General features: G+C 33.8%; 2 protein-coding genes and 1 pseudogene across 2 annotated transcripts; all 3 read right to left on the bottom strand.

Moving 5' to 3' along the window:
* Window positions 1–960: 960 nt before the first annotated feature.
* Window positions 961–5,500, bottom strand: LOC115979797 (subtilisin-like protease SBT2.4). Its single transcript, XM_031101855.1, has 10 exons — window positions 5,432–5,500; window positions 5,138–5,277; window positions 4,618–5,012; window positions 4,084–4,179; window positions 3,721–3,790; window positions 3,118–3,400; window positions 2,686–3,026; window positions 2,139–2,406; window positions 1,717–1,983; window positions 961–1,632 (listed from the first exon to the last, which is right to left on the bottom strand). The coding sequence occupies exons 1-10, from the start codon at window positions 5,439–5,441 to the stop codon at window positions 1,214–1,216; spliced, it is 2,289 nt and encodes a 762-aa protein (XP_030957715.1). The 5' UTR covers window positions 5,442–5,500; the 3' UTR covers window positions 961–1,213.
* A 2,509-nt stretch (window positions 5,501–8,009) lies between these two features.
* On the bottom strand, window positions 8,010–13,406 carry LOC115982773 (chromatin remodeling protein EBS-like). The gene is made up of 5 exons (XM_031105485.1): window positions 13,056–13,406; window positions 12,587–12,929; window positions 12,366–12,434; window positions 11,122–11,260; window positions 8,010–8,327 (listed from the first exon to the last, which is right to left on the bottom strand). The coding sequence occupies exons 1-5, from the start codon at window positions 13,126–13,128 to the stop codon at window positions 8,301–8,303; spliced, it is 651 nt and encodes a 216-aa protein (XP_030961345.1). The 5' UTR covers window positions 13,129–13,406; the 3' UTR covers window positions 8,010–8,300.
* A 5,811-nt stretch (window positions 13,407–19,217) lies between these two features.
* On the bottom strand, window positions 19,218–21,505 carry LOC115979535 (annotated as a pseudogene).

Below are 21,505 nucleotides of genomic sequence, written 5' to 3'. Positions count from 1 at the left end.
TACCTTTGGAAAAAAAAATTATAAGCAGCCATTTTTTTTTATTCATTGGCTCATGTAATCAAAGTCCTTTTCCAAAATGGATGTTGATAAATAAATTTAGTTTATATCAAATTTTAAGTGTAAAGTGTCAAATTTATTGAGAAAGTTATCTGACATAAGGGATGTGGTGAGACTCAAACTCAATGCAGACGAGGGTGAGTTTGCATCTATATGTGTAGTGTTAATCAGGTCTTTTTTTTCTTTTTTTTTTGGATGGAGTGTTAATCAGGTCTTTGAAATATGTAAATCTAAAACTATTAATCTGCAAATTTTATTTTCTATTATTTATTATTTTTCCTCTATTCTGCCTCAGAAAAAGTGACAGCAGTGATTGAGTTGTGACTTGTGAGTTGTTTGGACTTCGGAGTTTGGACCAGCCCTGGGGCAATGTAGGAAGAGTGAACTGTGTAACGAAGTTGGGACACGATTGACAATAGCGGGTCAAGAGTTGGCAGCCCACTAATCTATATCTATTTATGTATTAATAGTAAAAACTTAGAAAAAATTTAATTGATTTTAAATTGGATTTCAATTGAAGTCCAATTTTTCGCCACGTGTTCATTTATTTATTTTTTTTAAATTTTTGTGGAAAGTAAATTATTAGGTGAAAAAAACCAAAGAGTCTAAATTCAACTAAATTCTAAATCATATATATATATATATATATATATAAAACGAGAAATTATTACATATTTTAGAAATTTATGATTTTAAAAAAGTGTAAGCTAATATTATGTATAATTTGAATTTATTCTTAAAAAAAAATGTATAATTGTGATTTTTTTTAATTGTACTTGTGCGTAGACATAGGGCTACACATTAGTACAAGGGTAATGACAATCACACAATTCTTATTACCCATTTATCATACACATTTTGTTGACTGAAATCATGTTTTGAAAACACAATTTCAATTGCGAGTGTGTAATAAGATTTTTTGCTAATATATAATTTGTGATGAATAGGGGGAGCAATATGAAAGCTCCGCCCTATAATATTGCAGCAACAATTAGTTGAATCAATTCTCAATCACACACACACACTCACTTATTTAAAGCATGCATTTCTCTGCAAGTCCTGTTCATCCCATTATATTTCTTTCATATTCTTTGTTCTCGAACAATGATATATGTACCATGATATTTAAAGCCATGGATACTGTGAAAGAAACCTATCAATTCTTATGAGGACATTGAAATAAAACTGACAAGGTTATTCTCACAATGTGATTTAAGCTGCCTGTTAAAACTATTTCACCAAAGCTCCAGTTATTCATTGCTTTGGTCACGTTAATTTGTATGTCCAAATCTTGGGTTCCTTGTGGAGCTATGGTAAACCAAGGTGGATTCAAGTTAACCAGTGTCCCATTTGGTGGCATCACAGAGCACAAGTATGTCTCTGGCTTGAGCCCTACATTCTTGACAGTCCGTCGCAATAATTGAGCCCCAGCCAATGATGATATTGTCACTGAAGGAAGGTTCAGGTCAGCTGGGTGGCTAAGAGAGTGATTGCACAACTCTCCAGTAGAGTTTTTGACTAAAGCTGGATCCATATTGGGTAGAGAGCACAAAAAACTGATGTAGTCATCATATCCTGCTTAAGGATTAAATTATAAGATATGGAAGAGGAAGAATCATCAAACAAGTTTTTTGGTGTAGTATATGGTAAATTTTTTACCTGAGGATAAGACTAGACCAGGATCCAATGCACGGGTAGGATTGACATGGCCAGCACCAAAATCAAAAGGAGTGGAGGGATACAAGTTATCTGATCCTTCTGCCATTATATGTTCTCCATTAATGTCATACTTGTTGGCTGTGGTTGAAATTGCAGAAGCTATCATTGATGGAGTCCACAAAGGATTATATTGCTTGATGAGTGCAGCTATTCCTGCAATATGAGGTGTTGCCATGCTGGTACCAGACAGTAGTGCAAAATCGTATCCTACATTAGCAGTTAAATTTGATCAGTTCTTAATTGTAATAACATAGAAAGCAAGTATCAACATGCAACATTGTTGCTGCTTAATTAAGTAATTAACAAATAAGATACAATGAAAATAACATAAACATTAAATGTTAGCATTTATATATACTTACCCTCTAATGTGGGTTCTAAGGCACTAATGGGGCTCCAAGCTGCCCAAACTTGGTGCCCTGGAGCAAGAATATCAGGCTTAAGTATATCAGCAGGATTTTTGTCTTTGTCAATGAAATCTGGTCCCCTTGCAGAGAATCTACTAACTATAGGTGCCTGCCCCTTGAAAGAAGAAACCCTTCCATCTCCTATAGCCGCTCTAGCACCAAATTTGGTCACAAATCCTCTCCCATCCCTTTCTATTTGCTGCTCATAGTATTGTGATATAACCTACATAAAAACAATGATGTATCCCTAAGCATGATTTATTGTTCTTAAGGTAAATTTAGGTACAGTTCTTTAGGTATTGTATCTTAAGTTCCTCAACTAAATTCAACAATGTGATTGTATTGATTAGTAAGTCACATGGTTAAATTTAATTGTCATTACAGGAAAATGTGTTGCATTGATTAATACAGCAACATGTTTTCATTTTATTGGAGAATCTAAGCTACAACACCTAAAGAACCGTACCTAAGTTTTGCCCTTGTTCTTAATACTAGTTAGTACCTTGGCATCAGCAACAGAGGGTATCATAATGCCAGGAACAGCGAAGGGAATGGGTTCTGCAATAAAATCACCATAGGTTGGGTTTGCAACTAGAATAAAACCCATGATTCCTAAAGTTCTTGCGGTGTCCATGATGGCAGTGAGAGTGGAGATCCCGTTGTAGAAGCCATCTGAGAAGGTGCAGATGATAACACTACCTAGCACTACATTACGGTCCAATGCTTCTGGAAATTGGCACTCTTCAATATACTGTGGAGTTCTTGGAAATGTCCCATTTATCTTAATTGCATCCTTAGCTAAAACCAGCTTATATAGAAATAACCCGTCTCCCAAAGTTGGTCCTAAGGAAATACATTAGCAATTCCATGAATAGATTTGGTTTGAGTATGAACTATATTAATTTTGCATATTTTGGAAACTGGAAATTAGTACCTGATAATCCTACACCACCAACTTTTTGTCCATTTCCCAGGAGAAGAGAACCAGGGTAGGTCCTGTCTGTGCCAGAAGCAGCTACACCAACAGCCCAAGGGCTATAAGACAGCACAGTAGAAGGCCCTGGGCCATGATTACCTGCTGCTTGCACCACAAAAACTCCAGCTCTTTGTGCAGACAACATGACAATATCAAACACATTTAAGAAGGTGAATTTATCTTCTGGTGGTTCATCTGGTCCAACAGAGAGTGTAATGATATCCACTCCATCTTTTGTTGCCTGATATAATATTATGATCAAGATTCAAGAGGACCTTTAAATTATATTCATTAATGAGAGAATGGTGTGTTATATGCTCCAAATTTTGAAACTTAATCAATAGTTGTATGCATGCATGCATCAATTTTATTCATGCACACTAATTGCAGAAAATTTGTTGTACATATAATATATTCAAATCCAATCATCATATTGGTGCACTTGTGGATTTCTCCATAAGTGATATGATTAAGAAACCATCAAAACTAGCAATTTATTTCGTTAAAAGAATGTATGGTATAATCTTTTCAGACTAAATTTTAGCTGGGAATTACTCTTACTTGATCAATTGCTGATACCACATCTGCTAAAGTTCCCACAGTTGGATAGACAGCTTTATAAACGGCAATTCTGTGGTTTAAAAAAAAAAAAAAAACATAAATAACATAAAAATGTCAACACATTCAAATTTGTCCTGCACTGCTTATTCAAAAGCTTTGGTTATTATGACATACTACAACAATAATCAAGCTTTAGTTCAAAATTTTGGGGTCGACTAGGAATCCTTAACATATACAAATCTGTCCTAAACTCCTCATTCAAAAGCTTTGGTAATTTTGATATACTAATCTAAAAATAAGACAAGGATTAGCATTATTCCCATCCTTATAAAAATCCTGCATAATACAGTAGAGATAACATACTGTGCGCGTGGTGCCATTCCACTAGCTCGTCCATACAAAAAGCCATTCACCAAAACGGAAACTCCCGTATTTCCAGCTGCTGTTGATGCCACATGACTAAAAAAGGCAAAAAGAACAGTCATAAGAAAAGCATATCATCACCCTTATAGTTCAATAGCATCTTGAACATCCTCCAAGATGGAATTAATTAATGGAGTACAAATCATTGTCACCACATGCACCGCAAGAAATGAGTTTGCTTTGTCAACACGCAATATCTCTAGCCCAAATGATTTAAGATCATAGTAATAGATAAAAGTTTAAGAAAATATTAAAATTACAAAGGCTTTTGAACTAAAATGGCAATGAATATAATTAGTGTTACATAAAACAGAGATAATAAATAAATTTTTGAAGTACTATTTTGTAATGTATTAGTTGACTGGTCAATTTGTAAAATTTATACGGTAAAAAATTTGCAATAACTCATTACTCACACATTAATTTATGGAAACTACGAACCTTATATCTATATAACCATGGTGGTGACTTTACCTGCCATGTCCAACAGCATCAAAGGGTGAGAGAAAGTCCACTGATGTATTAAGAGTTGCAGCCGCTTGAGCCCCAGCTGAGAAGAACCTTGCTGAAACTATCTTTCCATTGCAAGAACAAGCCGGGAATTGAGGACCCGTCTCACAAGCTCCCGAAAAGTGAGAAATATTTGAGGTGAAAAGCTTCATGGGATCATAAGCAAAGCTTGGGTGGCAAGGATTGATGCCTGTGTCTACGAAACCAATCACAATCCCTTCACCTGCACTTTTCTCTCCTCCTTCCTGTGTCCATACTTCTGGTAAGTCAAGGAATTGAGGAGTGTATGTTGTCATCAATTTGGCCCCTCTATCTCTCTCTACCAACCTCACTCCTGAAGCATCTTTGAGTCTTCTAGCCTGAAATTTTCATGGCCAACAACTTTCAAGAACCTTCTTTCTTTCGAGCTAGGAAGATATATGGGTTTGAAGTTGGAAACTAATTCACACATACACAGACATGGATAACTAAACAAGGAGAGGACCTGGGAAGGGGTGGTGTGGACTGCAAAGCCATTTACAATGTGTTTGAAGCTATAGAGCTTGTTGTAACTTCCACTCTCTAAAGTTTTCTGCAGAAGTTGGTCATGAGAATCCACCAAGTGCTTTGCATGAGCCTCGGAAACTTCACTATTTATCCATGCACATGTAAAGAACTTTATGGTTCAGTTATTAATTATTGAGCTAATATTGTTCACCACAAAATAAGGTGCAAACTAGAAAGAAAGAAAGAAAGAAAAAAAAAACAAGAGTTAGACTTCTTAATTATATGACTCCACCTTTTTGCATGCTCTTATTTCTCTGGTCTCTACCATATAGAAAACGTTGGAACAGTCGTTATATTCACAGTTCATGTTGGAGTATTTAGAAGTGGGCTTTCAAGATACTTCAACATATACCAATCAATTAAACTAAATAAATAAAAAACGTTGGAACAGTTGGGTTTATATGAATCAGTGTATTGAAACACGATCAACTACTATACATCTACTACTTTCTTTTCTGAGTGGAAGGCATAACTGATGCTGAGGATTGTATATCTATGCATTTTAGTGAAAACTAGGGAAAAATGGGTGACACAACACAGATAACCATGTAAAGGTAATTTACCTGATTGCCAGTCTGTCTATATCCACAAGAACTGTCTATATCCACAAGAATAAGTGGCTAATATTTCAATATCACAAAGAGAATAGGGTTTACTAGTGATTCATAAAGTCTCATGAGATCCAAACTTTAGCTACAGTTCTGAAATAGATTAAGTTCTTCAATTAAATTTAAACATATAATTACATTAAATTTTATTATTTTTGAAAAAGATATTAATATTGTTTATGCATCAATACAACTATATGTTTGGTCATAAAATATATATAACCATATGTTTAAATTTAATTGAAAACTTAAAGAACTGTAACTAAGTTTTACCTCTATATATACTAGCTTATAACTCCATGCATATGCATAAATACACTTAAAAATATACAATAAGATGCATAATATAATTTTTATATATAATTTAAATACTATTGATAGTCATTTTTATATTTTGTTAACTCTTTAAAAATTTTGTAAGGATATTATTAGGTATAAAATGTTAATTGTCCATTTAAAAAAAAAAAATAATAATTGTGAAGCACTTTTTTTTTTAGGATTCATTTATTTTAGACTCTTTGATTTTGTACTTAATAACTCACACGGATGAATATTTATGATATGGTTTCACATTTGATTCTAAAATTAAGAAATAAACTCTTTAAGAACAAATAATTTAGGACACATGACATAAAATTGAAACTCTAATTTAGAATTTTAATTTATGTTTCTCTCAACTTCATATATTATTATATATATAGATTTATTGCCGCAGGTAAGACCCTCCAATATATATTTACTTGCCTAGTTAAAACCCTAAACCAACCTCTAGAGATCAGTGTTATTTTCCAAAAAACAACTGGGGACTAGGCAGTGCCATTTACTAGGAAACAAGTTTTTAATCCAAACCTGTTCAGCTCAAGTCTTCTTCCATTCTCACCAGGTGAAGAACCTCTATGGAAAGCAACCGGGTCTCCTTCCATTAAAACCAAGTATATTGCTCGCTCTTCTGCAATACAAGCCGCGAAATTCACGTAAAACAGAAGCAACATGAACTGTAAAGAAGCCATCATATCAAACCCTCGTCCCATGCTTCACAGTTTTGGATATTGTTCAATTCAAAATGGTGGTGAAGAAGAGAAGCTCTTAACCCTTATAAAGGCAAGCAGAAAGCCAAATTAATGATGAACCACACTGTTAACGTGACTAAAAGCGTTTTGAGCTTTATTATAACAAAAAGATGAAACCCATTTTGCACCAACCGTTACCATTCTCTTCTACCTAGATTCAAAGTAGGGCGGGAATGAGGATTGGTCACTAAAGTCTAAACGTACATTCATGCATGCCTTGCAATCTCACGCCAAACAACCTTGACTAAGTCATTTATTTATTTATTAATTAGCAAAAGAAGTTATTTAATTATTTATTTTAAGGGGTAGAAATGAAAAGGGTTTAAAAAAAATTGGTAAGGATTGCTTTTGTGAAATTACAATTCACTCTGACTTGTCTAAGCCTTAGACCACAATTTGTAATGGCTTTATCAAGTACTGAAATTGCCCTAAAAATATAGTATCAAACAAGATTTTGTTACAGATTTATCCTATAACTTAACAATCTCCAGGGTGAGATGAGAATTGAGAGAGCATAAACTACCACAGAGGATTGGCTTCATGAATCATGACATACACCGATGAGTCAGCTATGCTACCAACTAACCACCTCATGTCACCGTCAACATTGTCTAGGCGTTTTCATGCAACAGGTTGTATTGAGCTAGATAAAGCCAATAGGAAGCAATCAAATACTATATTTGACCAGCTGCTTTTCCATGTGATTGTGACTATAGCAGTCATTTGTAGCAAGATTTCCCATGGATAGAAAGCTAGGAATTATCACATTTTCAAACATTTTCCAGTGGCTACCAGACTGGAAAGCATTGCAGAAGGCATTTAGACAAAAAATCATCCCTTAGATGGTTGAAAATATGAGGCTTCCAGAAGGCCCAGGTGTATCTCTGTTCCAACAAGGATGGTAATAGAAGCTATTGTTTTTTTCAGTAAGACAGAAACTTGACTTGCAAAACTGCCACCTTGTTCATCCCCCTCCATTCCCAAGTGCTTGTTTGGAAAAAGAAAATTAGGAAAAACACATTCTACATGTTAACAATATACAGTAGATGTGCAGGTGCATAACATGGTGATTTAAAGATGAATTAGTGAATCTAGATTATAGAAAAATTACCCAACATAACAGACGATGAGGAGGTATAATGGAAATCACCAATTACTACTACTAGAAAATCAGAATCCACAGTTTCTTTTTCACTTAAGGTTTTCAGTTCAATGTGATCTTAAAAAATCACAATTTGAACTGAAATCTCTTTATGGACAAAAACAAAAACCGAAGACTAATATTCTAACCCTAGCAGAGATACATATATTAGTCAAATACTTAATAACAGTCTCCAGTCTAAGCTGTACATTCCACATAACAATAATCAAAGAGCCAAATCTGCAGCAAGAGTTGTCTCCTCACAGAAGCTCCAAATTGTGGTCATCGCTTTCTTCGCTTAGGCTCCACCTGAGAGATCAAAAACTTCATTTACAAATCATATATTACAAAAGAGAGAAGCAGAGAAAACATGCAATTGAGAACAGCTGTATAAAATCTCTACATATTCCCACAGCCCAAAATTATTTCAGCAAAACTCTCTGTGCATAGATATGAATAATTTAAAACAACAAAGGTACTACTAATAAGTTTCTAGTACATCCTGGAAGTTACAATTATTTTTATTCAACAAAAGGACTAATTATTGCTTGGCCATTCAAATCCATCAGAAGTTCATGCCAAATTTTAATCACAGGGTAATAACTTTTTATCTGAGTGGATCATACACCATGTCATATGTTTGACTAGAAGTCTTCGCAGATACATCAATGAGTAAGATTTGTTTCTAGCTGAGTGTTTTAACACCACAGAAAATTTAGATTTAATGTTTTTAAAGGTTCATGCCTCTAGATAAAATCAATGCAGAGTATTTTTTAAGTTAATAGCTCTAAAAGCAAACTAATCAACTATGTATACTACGAGATGTTGATTTAGTTGCCATATAAACTGAATACACATATCCACTACAACTAGGAGTAGACCAACCAATATAAACATGGCAATAATACAGAATATTTTCTGGATAATCCATCAAGATTGAGCCTTTCCTTACATAAACACCATTTTACTATATCAGCACACATATGGTAGATAAATCAACTAATGAAGATCTAACAAGAGAGAAAGAAACATAATGGCAGACATGAGAATAAATTTTAGGATTTTTTCCAAAAATTAAGAAGAAAGATGATAGAATATAAAAAAAGAATCTGCATCTAGCAGCTGCAATCCATAGCTCAAGTTAATCTACCATAAAAGGCACAGAAAGATGACGAAAATGACTATCACAACCTTATGAATTATATATGATAGTGTCAGAAGAAGACTAAATAAGGTTTTTCATATGAGCACTTCAACATGTAATATGTGATACAGAAACTTTTACACAATGATATTCTAGCTTGACCTATAGCACCATAAAGAACATAAAAAATTAAAATTAAAAATAAATAAAACACATATTACAAGTGCATGTGTATCATAGCCATACTACTCACAGACTAAAAGGAGATCAGCATTGTAAGATTAAAGGGAAAACGAAAAGAAAAAAAAAAAAAAAAAAAAAAAAAAACCCTTCAAAGGACAAATTACTTCGAAATGATAATATGATTACAACAGGCCAAAAGTTTAGTAAAGTAAAAGAAAATTTCAAGTTTCAAGCAGGAACAGGAGAGAACAGGAAAGATTTAATTTATTGTAAATACAACCACCATTGACCTCTATAACACTGCTTTAGCAGTAGTATTTAAATCACTAAATCAGATATTCTTGTGTCTCCAACATAAACGTTGTGTTATGTAGATCCAAAATGAAATGTAGTAATAGGATGATAAAGATAAGGGAAGGATAAAAATCAAAATTGGGGATTGCCAGATGGAAGTTCTATAGAGCAGAGTGCATCAAGGGTAGCTTAATAGCATTCTGTCAATCATTTCAAATATGTACGTTGTTGCCATAGTAAATACTTTCCTCCTAAACACTTCTTAGTTCTTACTAAATTGTATATACTAGGACAAGATTCAAAATGAAAAGGGAATAAAAAACTCAAGACTAAACTACTCCAAAGTCCCTTCAAGTTCAAAGTTTTGCATGTTTCCACATTCTCATAATAAAATGAACAGGTGCTTTTGTCAACAAGAACTACATGATGATTGGGGAACTGTACAAAGAAAAGATGCATCTCCTATGGAAGTGGCCTAGAACAAAATTGCTAACCAACAGCTTAAACCCAGCAAGTTACAATTTTTGACAACAAAATTGAAACAAACGTATGTGTGAACAAGCAAGCATACCATCATAATGCATAACCATAAACAGAAGCAGGATAAAGTATCAATTACAGTTGACGGTCATTTAGCTCAAGCAATTTTCATATACAAAGAGAAGAAGCAAGTACTCCAATATCTATATTCACAAAGTGATAAAAATCACAAATTCATCTTCAGTAGTGAGAATGAGATATGAATATCTACCATGCAAAAGGAAAGCTCCCTAGGAAAATAGGAAAAACAACTACACCCAACTTAGATAAGCATTAGCAGCAATCCCACTACCATCAGACAATTCAATCTAAATAGGCATTTAACCAAAAGAAATACACTAAAAGCAACATTTTAGACTAGGATTGATTGTCAACACTAGAGAAGCCAGAATTCTGAGAATTTTCATATGCATGGATAAACCGCATATCATGACAAGTTTAACTTCTATTATGGATATAATCTGTAGCCAAGCATATCCATTTAAACCTTTAGATATTCACCAATTTACCAGCAAATAAGTTAGAAGTACTTATTAACACTATAGCTCATGTGATCAGATTTTCTCATATATCTTCTTCAGGAAAATAGTGATTCTCACTATAGAGGAAACATCATATATTTTCCTTTACTAAACAAGAAAATTCTACCACAGGATCCACTACACCAACAACAACGATATACCACAGAATGAGTTTAAGATGATATACCTCCTTCCCACCAATTTTTTTAAAAAAAGGCCGGTTTCATTAAAATAAAATTTCTAAAATTTTCTATGGTTTCCTTTAGCCTCCAATTATGCAAACCCAGAGCCCACTATTAGCCCAAAAATAGGCACATTGGGCATCAAGCACAAGCTGAGACAAGAAAATGAACTAATGCAAACAAGGACACCAGACATGGAATTATAATTATGTGGAACTGAGAAAAAAATTTAGTCACACCTTGCCGTCGGCTGCTGGAGATGCTGAAAATGCAGTCAGGGGTTTTTTCACATCGTCATCGGATGAACATTCAGAGCATACAAAGCGATCCAATTTTTTAGCTTCTTCAATAGTCATGCCCACACAAGCAGGATGATACCTTTAAAACAAAAGAGTAAGATTTACAATAAGCATTTAAGCAAGTTACAAGAAATTCGAACTCAGTATATCATGGATTTCAAGGTGCAACCAAAGCAGCATAGTCAAATGCAATAATAACATCAACAGTAATGAGTTTTCCATTTTTCTACAGAAAGAGTTATCACACACCAATACAACATGGATTTCACAAACCAATATGTTGCAATTAATAAGAAGTTACACATGAAACTAGTGGGCCTCAAAACCAACAATCTTACCCTCCACCTTGCTCTGGCAAGGAGAGAAGGTGCCATTTGAGCTAGAGCTCATTGGCAATTTGACAAACCAATATCCATGCATTGATGTTAATGGGTGAACATCTAAGCAATTAACACTAGGAAATTAAGCCTCCATACGATGCAATTTACATCAGTTAACTGAAATTACAACAAGAAGTCATAGAAAACCAGAATTATGGCACAGTGCCAAAATAAGACAGAGGGACATATGCCTATCTAGCAAATTTGGTATCTAGATAGAACCTATTAATACTCAGACTTCAATTAGTAGTAATTCACCAACTTCACATGCCAAAAGATGATAAGCTCTTTTCCATTTTTTTGCTAATTATCTTCTAATTGGCAGGATAGTAGATTGCTTCTCCCATCAATGTGCACTTCATTTATAGAGTCTCGCATATACTTTTTTCTCATCAAAATTAACATAGACCCTAAAGCTCCTTCCTTTTCAACAATCTCTCTTTTTGAGGCAAGGTGGACAACAGATGGATGGATTTTCCCTCTTCACTTCACCACATTAATTTTGGATTTGCTTTTCCTTTTCTTTCAAATCCAAGTTTTGACCTTTTAAGTCTTTAACACACTTAAAGCAGACTATGCAAATAGTAATCCAATCTTTCAAACCTCTATATTAAATATGAAAACAAATAAACAATTCACATTCAACATAGAGAGAACTTTAACATTAAAAAAAAAAAAAAAAAAAAAAAAAACAAAAACAAAAACAAAAAAACACAAACAAACTTAAAACTAGTCTTACCCGCAAACCAAGTTTCAACACACTCAAAAACAAAACAAAAAGAAGAACCCAGATCAATTTTTTACCAGTCCTTGCACCCCTCACACTGCACCATGAGGTCGTCCGGGTTGTAAGGCATCTCACATTTGCAGTACCTTCAACAACAAAAATCCCACCCAAAAGAAGAAGAAAAAAAATCAAAACCCATCAATGTACCAATCCAAAACTCAACAAAACCAATGAAAGAACACATTTTTATCAAAACCCACAAAGCCAAAACCAAATAAAAGACTAAATAAACACTCACACAGCCACACGGTCTGGTGTGAACCCCCCAGTAGCAGCCTTATACTCGAATCTACAATAGTAATCCTCAGCCCCAACATTCTCAAGCTTAGTATAGTTCTTGAAAGTGTGAACCGTGCACTTCCCTTCTATAGTGTGAGCACTCTGAACATCATAGTGGTCAGAAAGGAACAGCTCTTTAGCTCCATGGAACTGTCTCCTCCCTCCGATCGATTCCTCAGGTCTATAGTACCACCTCACTCGAACTTTGATGTTGTTCCTATTGTCTGACTCGATCTTCTCGATGCGTGCCACGTATGGAGGCTTACCTGTGTCCGATGGTCGCATGAGCACACAATCCCCAGCTGCCCAAAACCACAAAAAACCAAAATAAAAAACAAAAACAAATTGCATTTTTTTTTTTTTTAAAAACCCAGATGAAAAAAGACATTTTTATGAGATGGGATTGTGTTAGTTGAAAAGTTCGTTACCTCTAACAACCTTGGTAGTGCCTCTGATGGTGTAGGCATCCAAGTCCTTTTTCCCAGGTCTAGGTTTGGCCATGAGCAAAGACAGATTAAGGATGTTTGAAAATAAAAAATGTAGGAGTTTTTAACAAAATGAGAGAGGTTTTTGTTTTTGTTTTTGTTTTTTTTGGGTTTTGCAAGTTTCAAATTTTGAGAGAAGAAGAGAAAGGAAACCCAAAAGTCCTCTCCTTCATGGAGGTGGAAGGAGGTGGAAGGAGGAGACAGAGAGAGAGAGAGAGACAGAGAGAGAGTGACTGTGACGCTTGACTGAGTTACAGTGACTTTATTGGTACAAGAGAGAAGCGTCGTCGTTTCAACTCCCCATGTGTTAGTGTCACATAAAAAGTCGTTTACCTTCTTACTCTATAGATTTCAAATTTTATCAAACGGAGCAATTTTTTGTCCGTCTATTTTTCACTCTATAAACATTTTAGTGCTTCTCTTTCTAATAACCGTTATTAACGATGTGTTAATAACTAATAGTAATAGTTAACTTAATGTGTCTGTGTCTTGGGTTATCTATGGTTTACTCTCGATCCATCCTTTTTTGAACTCTATTACAACAACATTTAACTTAGAAGAAAGGGTACTATTAAGGTGGATTAATTAATGGTCAATTTATGAGCTATAAACTGTAATGCACATTTTTCAAGGAAAATATTTTCAGAGTACGAAGAGATGATGTTTTCTCCTCTCACATTTATAGTGGACCTCACCATGAATTTAATGAGTAGACTCCATCATGAATGTGAGAGGAGAGAACATCACCATCTCTCCCAGAGTAATTAGGAATTACTCATTTTTCAAATAAGAAAATTTACTTGTTAATGACTTATTGACTCATATGTACAAATTTATTGTCGTTGTGTGTGCAGTTTGACTTTTTTTTTTTTCCAAAATGTATTAAAAATTATTTAATAAAGTATTAAACGCATCTTAATCATTGTTTTTAGAACATTTGTTGATAAAAGTAAAAAATAAAAATAAAAATTAAGCAATATTTAGATAAATTTTGTATTTGTAATTATTAAAATAAAAATAAAAATATTTATTTTAATGTGGTTGAGTTTTTTTTTTTTAGAGAAATGTTGTTGAATCAATTAGTATCAACATAATATGTATATATGAATAACAAAGTTCTGAAATTTGTTATTGAATTTTCACAAGATGAAAATTCTTGTCAATACCTTACTGGATGTGGCTTTTGTTATGAAATTTAATTTATTATAGACTTTATCTAGTGTCACACTTAGTTGCCCACTTAATCTTACCCCAAATTTTTTTTACCTTGTAATGGCACTAGATTGGATGAGTTTGACAACTCTTTCTGAAAAAGTGGTTACTAATTGCTGAACAAAAATGGACTCATGAAAAGTTTTAGAGGATTTAGCAAAAGTTGAAAGAAAGTGCAGTTTCAATAATCATAATATATGGCTAACAAACTAGAACTTACTAAAACTTTTGTTTGAGGTTTAAATTACCAAAAATGACAATATATATATAAAAGGAAGTCTTTTATACTTGTGGCTTTACCTTCTCATAATAATAATAATAATAATAATTCTAAAAAAAAAAAACATATATTATGACTTATTATAATAATAACAATAATAATGTTATTAAAGTTTTTTTAATTAAGGAAAGATTGTAAAAAAAATAAAATTATTATTATTATTAATGATAAAAGTAAGGGTAATTTAAGGATAAGATCCAAATTCTCAACGGACATATTTAAAGCAAATTGGTCTCTTTATTGTGTCTTCAAAATTGCAGCTTCTAGATGCCATTTGAAAAATGCGCTTAGTAAGCTAATAATTGTACTTTGGAAAACTTACCAAACATACTAGATAAGCGTTTAAATTACGTCATTGTGATTTTTGGCCCAAATATTCCTAAATAATACTAACCAAATGGGCACTTAATCTCAGCCAACACCCAACACTCACACATGGAACACTCAAATAATTTATGTGAATCAAATAAACACAACCCACAATTCAAGTACATAGTATATACGAATAAGCACACAGCGTATTGCTTTATATCAAAGTACAAAGGAAACACTAGACTTCACATCACCAAAATCTGCCCTAGTCTAAACACAACAAAAGTCAAGTTTTGGTGGGAATGGTCATAATGCATTTTGGATTTTTTTTTTTTTTTTTTTTCATGAAATTGTTACTCTCATTCCGAGCTGAATTTCTACTCCCTCATCTTGTCTCTTGTTCAATGGGAGTAAACTACAGTCTTTTCATTTATTTTAGGGGATTAGACAAGGAGACTTGCTTTCCACTAGTTTATTTTGTGCGTGGAGTTCCTTGGAGCTTTCATGCCGAAGAGGTGTGGACTGGTGAGATGTAGTGGACTATACTCTAAGCTTTTAAAATGGGCCTGAGGTTTTCTTGAATCTTTGTTGATGATCTAATATTATTTTCCAAAGCCAACTCAATAAATAAATAAATAATGGTGGACCTATTGCCGCAGTGCTTGATTCCTTTAAGGGGAGATATCAGAATGTATCTCTCTCTCTCTCTCTCTATATATATATATATATATATACAATTTTTTTTTTTTAACTTGTTGAGATTGCAAATTTATGATTAATGAAACACCTCTCTTACATAATCCACCTCTTACACTATTTTCATAATACACAAATGACAAAATACCAACTCAATATTCTGCAAAGAGTTATAAAAAGTTTTGTATAGCCAGACCTATTATTGAATATACCAATCACAAATTTATGATTAATGATTAATGAAACATTACTTTTACATAGTCCGCCACATACATGCTATATTCATATTATACACAAATCACAAAATACCAACTCAATATTGTGAAAAAGTTTTGTACCGCAAGACTTATTGAATTTAAATGGAATACTGTCGAATTTCTAAAAGCCAGAGATATCATATCACCTATGGCCACTGAGAAAATTACAAATGTAATTAAGGAAAAAAGGGATGTGTTTTGATTGAATGCAACGAACTCACAGGACATGGGCCCCACAGGCCACGAGTGTCTGGCTGCATGCATCCAAAAACACAGGATACCCACCTCGTATTTCAAACCGTTCAGAGTTAAAAGACCATTTCAGACAAGTTTGAATATGAAATCATTCACCACGCGGTGTAGGTGTGACATCAAAACAATGTTTTCTCACGCTGAAGGCTGATGACAAAGCTATTAACATTTATTTATCATATAAACTGACCTAAAAGTCTAAAACATAACATCATGATAAAAGAAAAAAAAAGCCTTGGGTTTTATCAGCCACTGTAAAAGACGACCATGGTCTAGTAATTGTCAACACTAATTGGATATGTTTCAAAAAGCACAGGATACACTGAACCTTAAGAACTCCAGCACACCAAATTCTTTGTAATGTGAGTTAGTGGCACATCAAGAAGAAAGTAACTAGCCACTTTATAGAAACCACGTTCGATTCCCGGCCATTCTAATTGAAACTAGCCAAAATTCAACAAAAAGGATTCTAGTTAAAGATAAAAGATCAATACAAAATAAATAAAAATAAAAATAAATCAACATGTCCAGACATGCATCTGCATATTTGGGCGGGAAAAAGCATACAATTATTTTTTGGGTTTTTCCTTTTTCTTCTACAAAAGAGATTTGATACCTATTCTCAGCTAAAATTGGAGTAGAATTTTAGCTGTGATATGGAGCAGGATACTAGACTTTCAAGCCCTGCAAAACATGACCAACAAGTGTCAGCTGTGATATGCAAGTTGGGTTAGGACTAATTATTGCTTGGCCATTCAAATCCATCAGAAGTTCATGCCAAATTTTAATCACAGGGTAATAACTTTTTATCTGAGTGGATCATACACCATGTCATATGTTTGACTAGAAGTCTTAGCAGATACATCGATGAGTAAGATCTGCTTCTAGATGAGTTTTTGTAACTCCACAGAAAATTTAGATTTAATGTTTTTAAAGGTTCATGCCTCTAGATAAAATCAATTGCAGAGTATTTTTTTAAGTTACTAGCTCTAAGAGCAAACTAATCAACTGTGTATACTACGAGATGTTGGTTTAGTTGCCATATAAACTGAATACACATATCCACTACAACTAGGAGTAGACCAACCAATATAGACATGGCAATAATACAGAATATTTTCTGGATAATCCATCAAGATTGAGCCTTTCCTTACATAAACAACATTTTACTATATCAGCACACATATGGTAGATAAATCAACTAATGAAGATCTAACAAGAGAGAAAGAAACATAATGGCAGACATGAGAATAAATTTTAGGATTTTTTCCTAAAATTAAGAAGAAAGATGATAGAATATAAAAAAAGAATCTGCATCTAGCAGCTGCAATCCATAGCTCAAGTTAATCTACCATAAAAGGCACAGAAAGATGACGAAAATGACTATCAAAACCTTATGAATTATACATGACAGTGTCAGAAGAAGATTAAATAAGGTTTTTCATACGAGCACTTCAACATGTAATATATGATACAGAAACTTTTACGCAAGGATATTCTAGCTTGACCTATAGCACCGTAAAGAACATAAAAAATTAAAATTAAAAATAAATAAAACGCATATTACAAGTGCATGTGTATCATAGCCAGACTACTAACAGACTAAAAGGAGATCAGCATTGTAAGATTAAAGGGAAAATGAAAAAAAAAAAAAAAAAAAAAAAAAAAAAAAAAAAACCCTTCAAAGGACAAATTACTTCGAAATGATAATATGATTACAACAGGCCAAAAGTTTAGTAAAGTAAAAGAAAATTTCAAGTTTCAAGCAGGAACAGGAGAGAACAGGAAAGATTTAATTTATTGTAAATACAACCACCATTGACCTCTATAACACTGCTTTAGCAGTAGTATTTAAATCACTAAATCAGATATTCTTGTGTCTCCAACATAAACGTTGTGTTATGTAGATCCAAAATGAAATGTAGTAATAGGATGATAAAGATAAGGGAAGGATAAAAATCAAAATTGGGGATTGCCAGATGGAAGTTCTATAGAGCAGAGTGCATCAAGGGTAGCTTAATAGCATTCTGTCAATCATTTCAAATATGTACGTTGTTGCCATAGTAAATACTTTCCTCCTAAACACTTCTTAGTTCTTACTAAATTGTATATACTAGGACAAGATTCAAAATGAAAAGGGAATAAAAAACTCAAGACTAAACTACTCCAAAGTCCCTTCAAGTTCAAAGTTTTGCATGTTTCCACATTCTCATAATAAAATGAACAGGTGCTTTTGTCAACAAGAACTACATGATGATTGGGGAACTGTACAAAGAAAAGATGCATCTCCTATGGAAGTGGCCTAGAACAAAATTGCTAACCAACAGCTTAAACCCAGCAAGTTACAATTTTTGACAACAAAATTGAAACAAACGTATGTGTGAACAAGCAAGCATACCATCATAATGCATAACCATAAACAGAAGCAGGATAAAGTATCAATTACAGTTGACGGTCATTTAGCTCAAGCAATTTTCATATACAAAGAGAAGAAGCAAGTACTCCAATATCTATATTCACAAAGTGATAAAAATCACAAATTCATCTTCAGTAGTGAGAATGAGATATGAATATCTACCATGCAAAAGGAAAGCTCCCTAGGAAAATAGGAAAAACAACTACACCCAACTTAGATAAGCATTAGCAGCAATCCCACTACCATCAGACAATTCAATCTAAATAGGCATTTAACCAAAAGAAATACACTAAAAGCAACATTTTAGACTAGGATTGATTGTCAACACTAGAGAAGCCAGAATTCTGAGAATTTTCATATGCATGGATAAACCGCATATCATGACAAGTTTAACTTCTATTATGGATATAATCTGTAGCCAAGCATATCCATTTAAACCTTTAGATATTCACCAATTTACCAGCAAATAAGTTAGAAGTACTTATTAACACTATAGCTCATGTGATCAGATTTTCTCATATATCTTCTTCAGGAAAATAGTGATTCTCACTATAGAGGAAACATCATATATTTTCCTTTACTAAACAAGAAAATTCTACCACAGGATCCACTACACCAACAACAACGATATACCACAGAATGAGTTTAAGATGATATACCTCCTTCCCACCAATTTTTTTAAAAAAAGGCCGGTTTCATTAAAATAAAATTTCTAAAATTTTCTATGGTTTCCTTTAGCCTCCAATTATGCAAACCCAGAGCCCACTATTAGCCCAAAAATAGGCACATTGGGCATCAAGCACAAGCTGAGACAAGAAAATGAACTAATGCAAACAAGGACACCAGACATGGAATTATAATTATGTGGAACTGAGAAAAAAATTTAGTCACACCTTGCCGTCGGCTGCTGGAGATGCTGAAAATGCAGTCAGGGGTTTTTTCACATCGTCATCGGATGAACATTCAGAGCATACAAAGCGATCCAATTTTTTAGCTTCTTCAATAGTCATGCCCACACAAGCAGGATGATACCTTTAAAACAAAAGAGTAAGATTTACAATAAGCATTTAAGCAAGTTACAAGAAATTCGAACTCAGTATATCATGGATTTCAAGGTGCAACCAAAGCAGCATAGTCAAATGCAATAATAACATCAACAGTAATGAGTTTTCCATTTTTCTACAGAAAGAGTTATCACACACCAATACAACATGGATTTCACAAACCAATATGTTGCAATTAATAAGAAGTTACACATGAAACTAGTGGGCCTCAAAACCAACAATCTTACCCTCCACCTTGCTCTGGCAAGGAGAGAAGGTGCCATTTGAGCTAGAGCTCATTGGCAATTTGACAAACCAATATCCATGCATTGATGTTAATGGGTGAACATCTAAGCAATTAACACTAGGAAATTAAGCCTCCATACGATGCAATTTACATCAGTTAACTGAAATTACAACAAGAAGTCATAGAAAACCAGAATTATGGCACAGTGCCAAAATAAGACAGAGGGACATATGCCTATCTAGCAAATTTGGTATCTAGATAGAACCTATTAATACTCAGACTTCAATTAGTAGTAATTCACCAACTTCACATGCCAAAAGATGATAAGCTCTTTTCCATTTTTTTGCTAATTATCTTCTAATTGGCAGGATAGTAGATTGCTTCTCCCATCAATGTGCACTTCATTTATAGAGTCTCGCATATACTTTTTTCTCATCAAAATTAACATAGACCCTAAAGCTCCTTCCTTTTCAACAATCTCTCTTTTTGAGGCAAGGTGGACAACAGATGGATGGATTTTCCCTCTTCACTTCACCACATTAATTTTGGATTTGCTTTTCCTTTTCTTTCAAATCCAAGTTTTGACCTTTTAAGTCTTTAACACACTTAAAGCAGACTATGCAAATAGTAATCCAATCTTTCAAACCTCTATATTAAATATGAAAACAAATAAACAATTCACATTCAACATAGAGAGAACTTTAACATTAAAAAAAAAAAAAAAAAAAAAAACACACACAAACAAACTTAAAACTAGTCTTACCCGCAAACCAAGTTTCAACACACTCAAAAACAAAACAAAAAGAAGAACCCAGATCAATTTTTTACCAGTCCTTGCACCCCTCACACTGCACCATGAGGTCGTCCGGGTTGTAAGGCATCTCACATTTGCAGTACCTTCAACAACAAAAATCCCACCCAAAAGAAGAAAAAAAAAAATCAAAACCCATCAATGTACCAATCCAAAACTCAACAAAACCAATGAAAGAACACATTTTTATCAAAACCCACAAAGCCAAAACCAAAATAAAAGACTAAATAAACACTCACACAGCCACACGGTCTGGTGTGAACCCCCCAGTAGCAGCCTTATACTCGAATCTACAATAGTAATCCTCAGCCCCAACATTCTCAAGCTTAGTATAGTTCTTGAAAGTGTGAACCGTGCACTTCCCTTATATAGTGTGAGCACTCTGAACATCATAGTGGTCAGAAAGGAACAGCTCTTTAGCTCCATGGAACTGTCTCCTCCCTCCGATCGATTCCTCGGGTCTATAGTACCACCTCACTCGAACTTTGATGTTGTTCCTATTGTCTGACTCGATCTTCTCGATGCGTGCCACGTATGGAGGCTTGCCTGTGTCCGATGGTCGCATGAGCACACAATCCCCAGCTGCCCAAAACCACAAAAAACCAAAAAACAAATTACATTTTTTTTTGTTTTGAAAACCCAGATGAAAGAAGACATTTTTATGAGATGAGGTTGTGTTAGTTGAAAAGTTCGTTACTTCTAACAACCTTGGTAGTGCCTCTGATGGTGTAGGCATCCAAGTCCTTTTTCCCAGGTTTAGGTTTGGCCATGAGCAAAGACAGAGATTAAGGATGTTTGAAAATAAAAAATGTAGGAGTTTTTAACAAAATGAGAGAGATTTTTATTTTTGTTTTTGTTTTTTTTGGG

Source organism: Quercus lobata, chromosome 3, assembly GCF_001633185.2.
Source record: "Quercus lobata isolate SW786 chromosome 3, ValleyOak3.0 Primary Assembly, whole genome shotgun sequence".
In the NCBI taxonomy this organism is placed as follows: Eukaryota; Viridiplantae; Streptophyta; class Magnoliopsida; order Fagales; family Fagaceae; genus Quercus; species Quercus lobata.
This window is presented reverse-complemented; position numbering and strand designations above follow the sequence as displayed.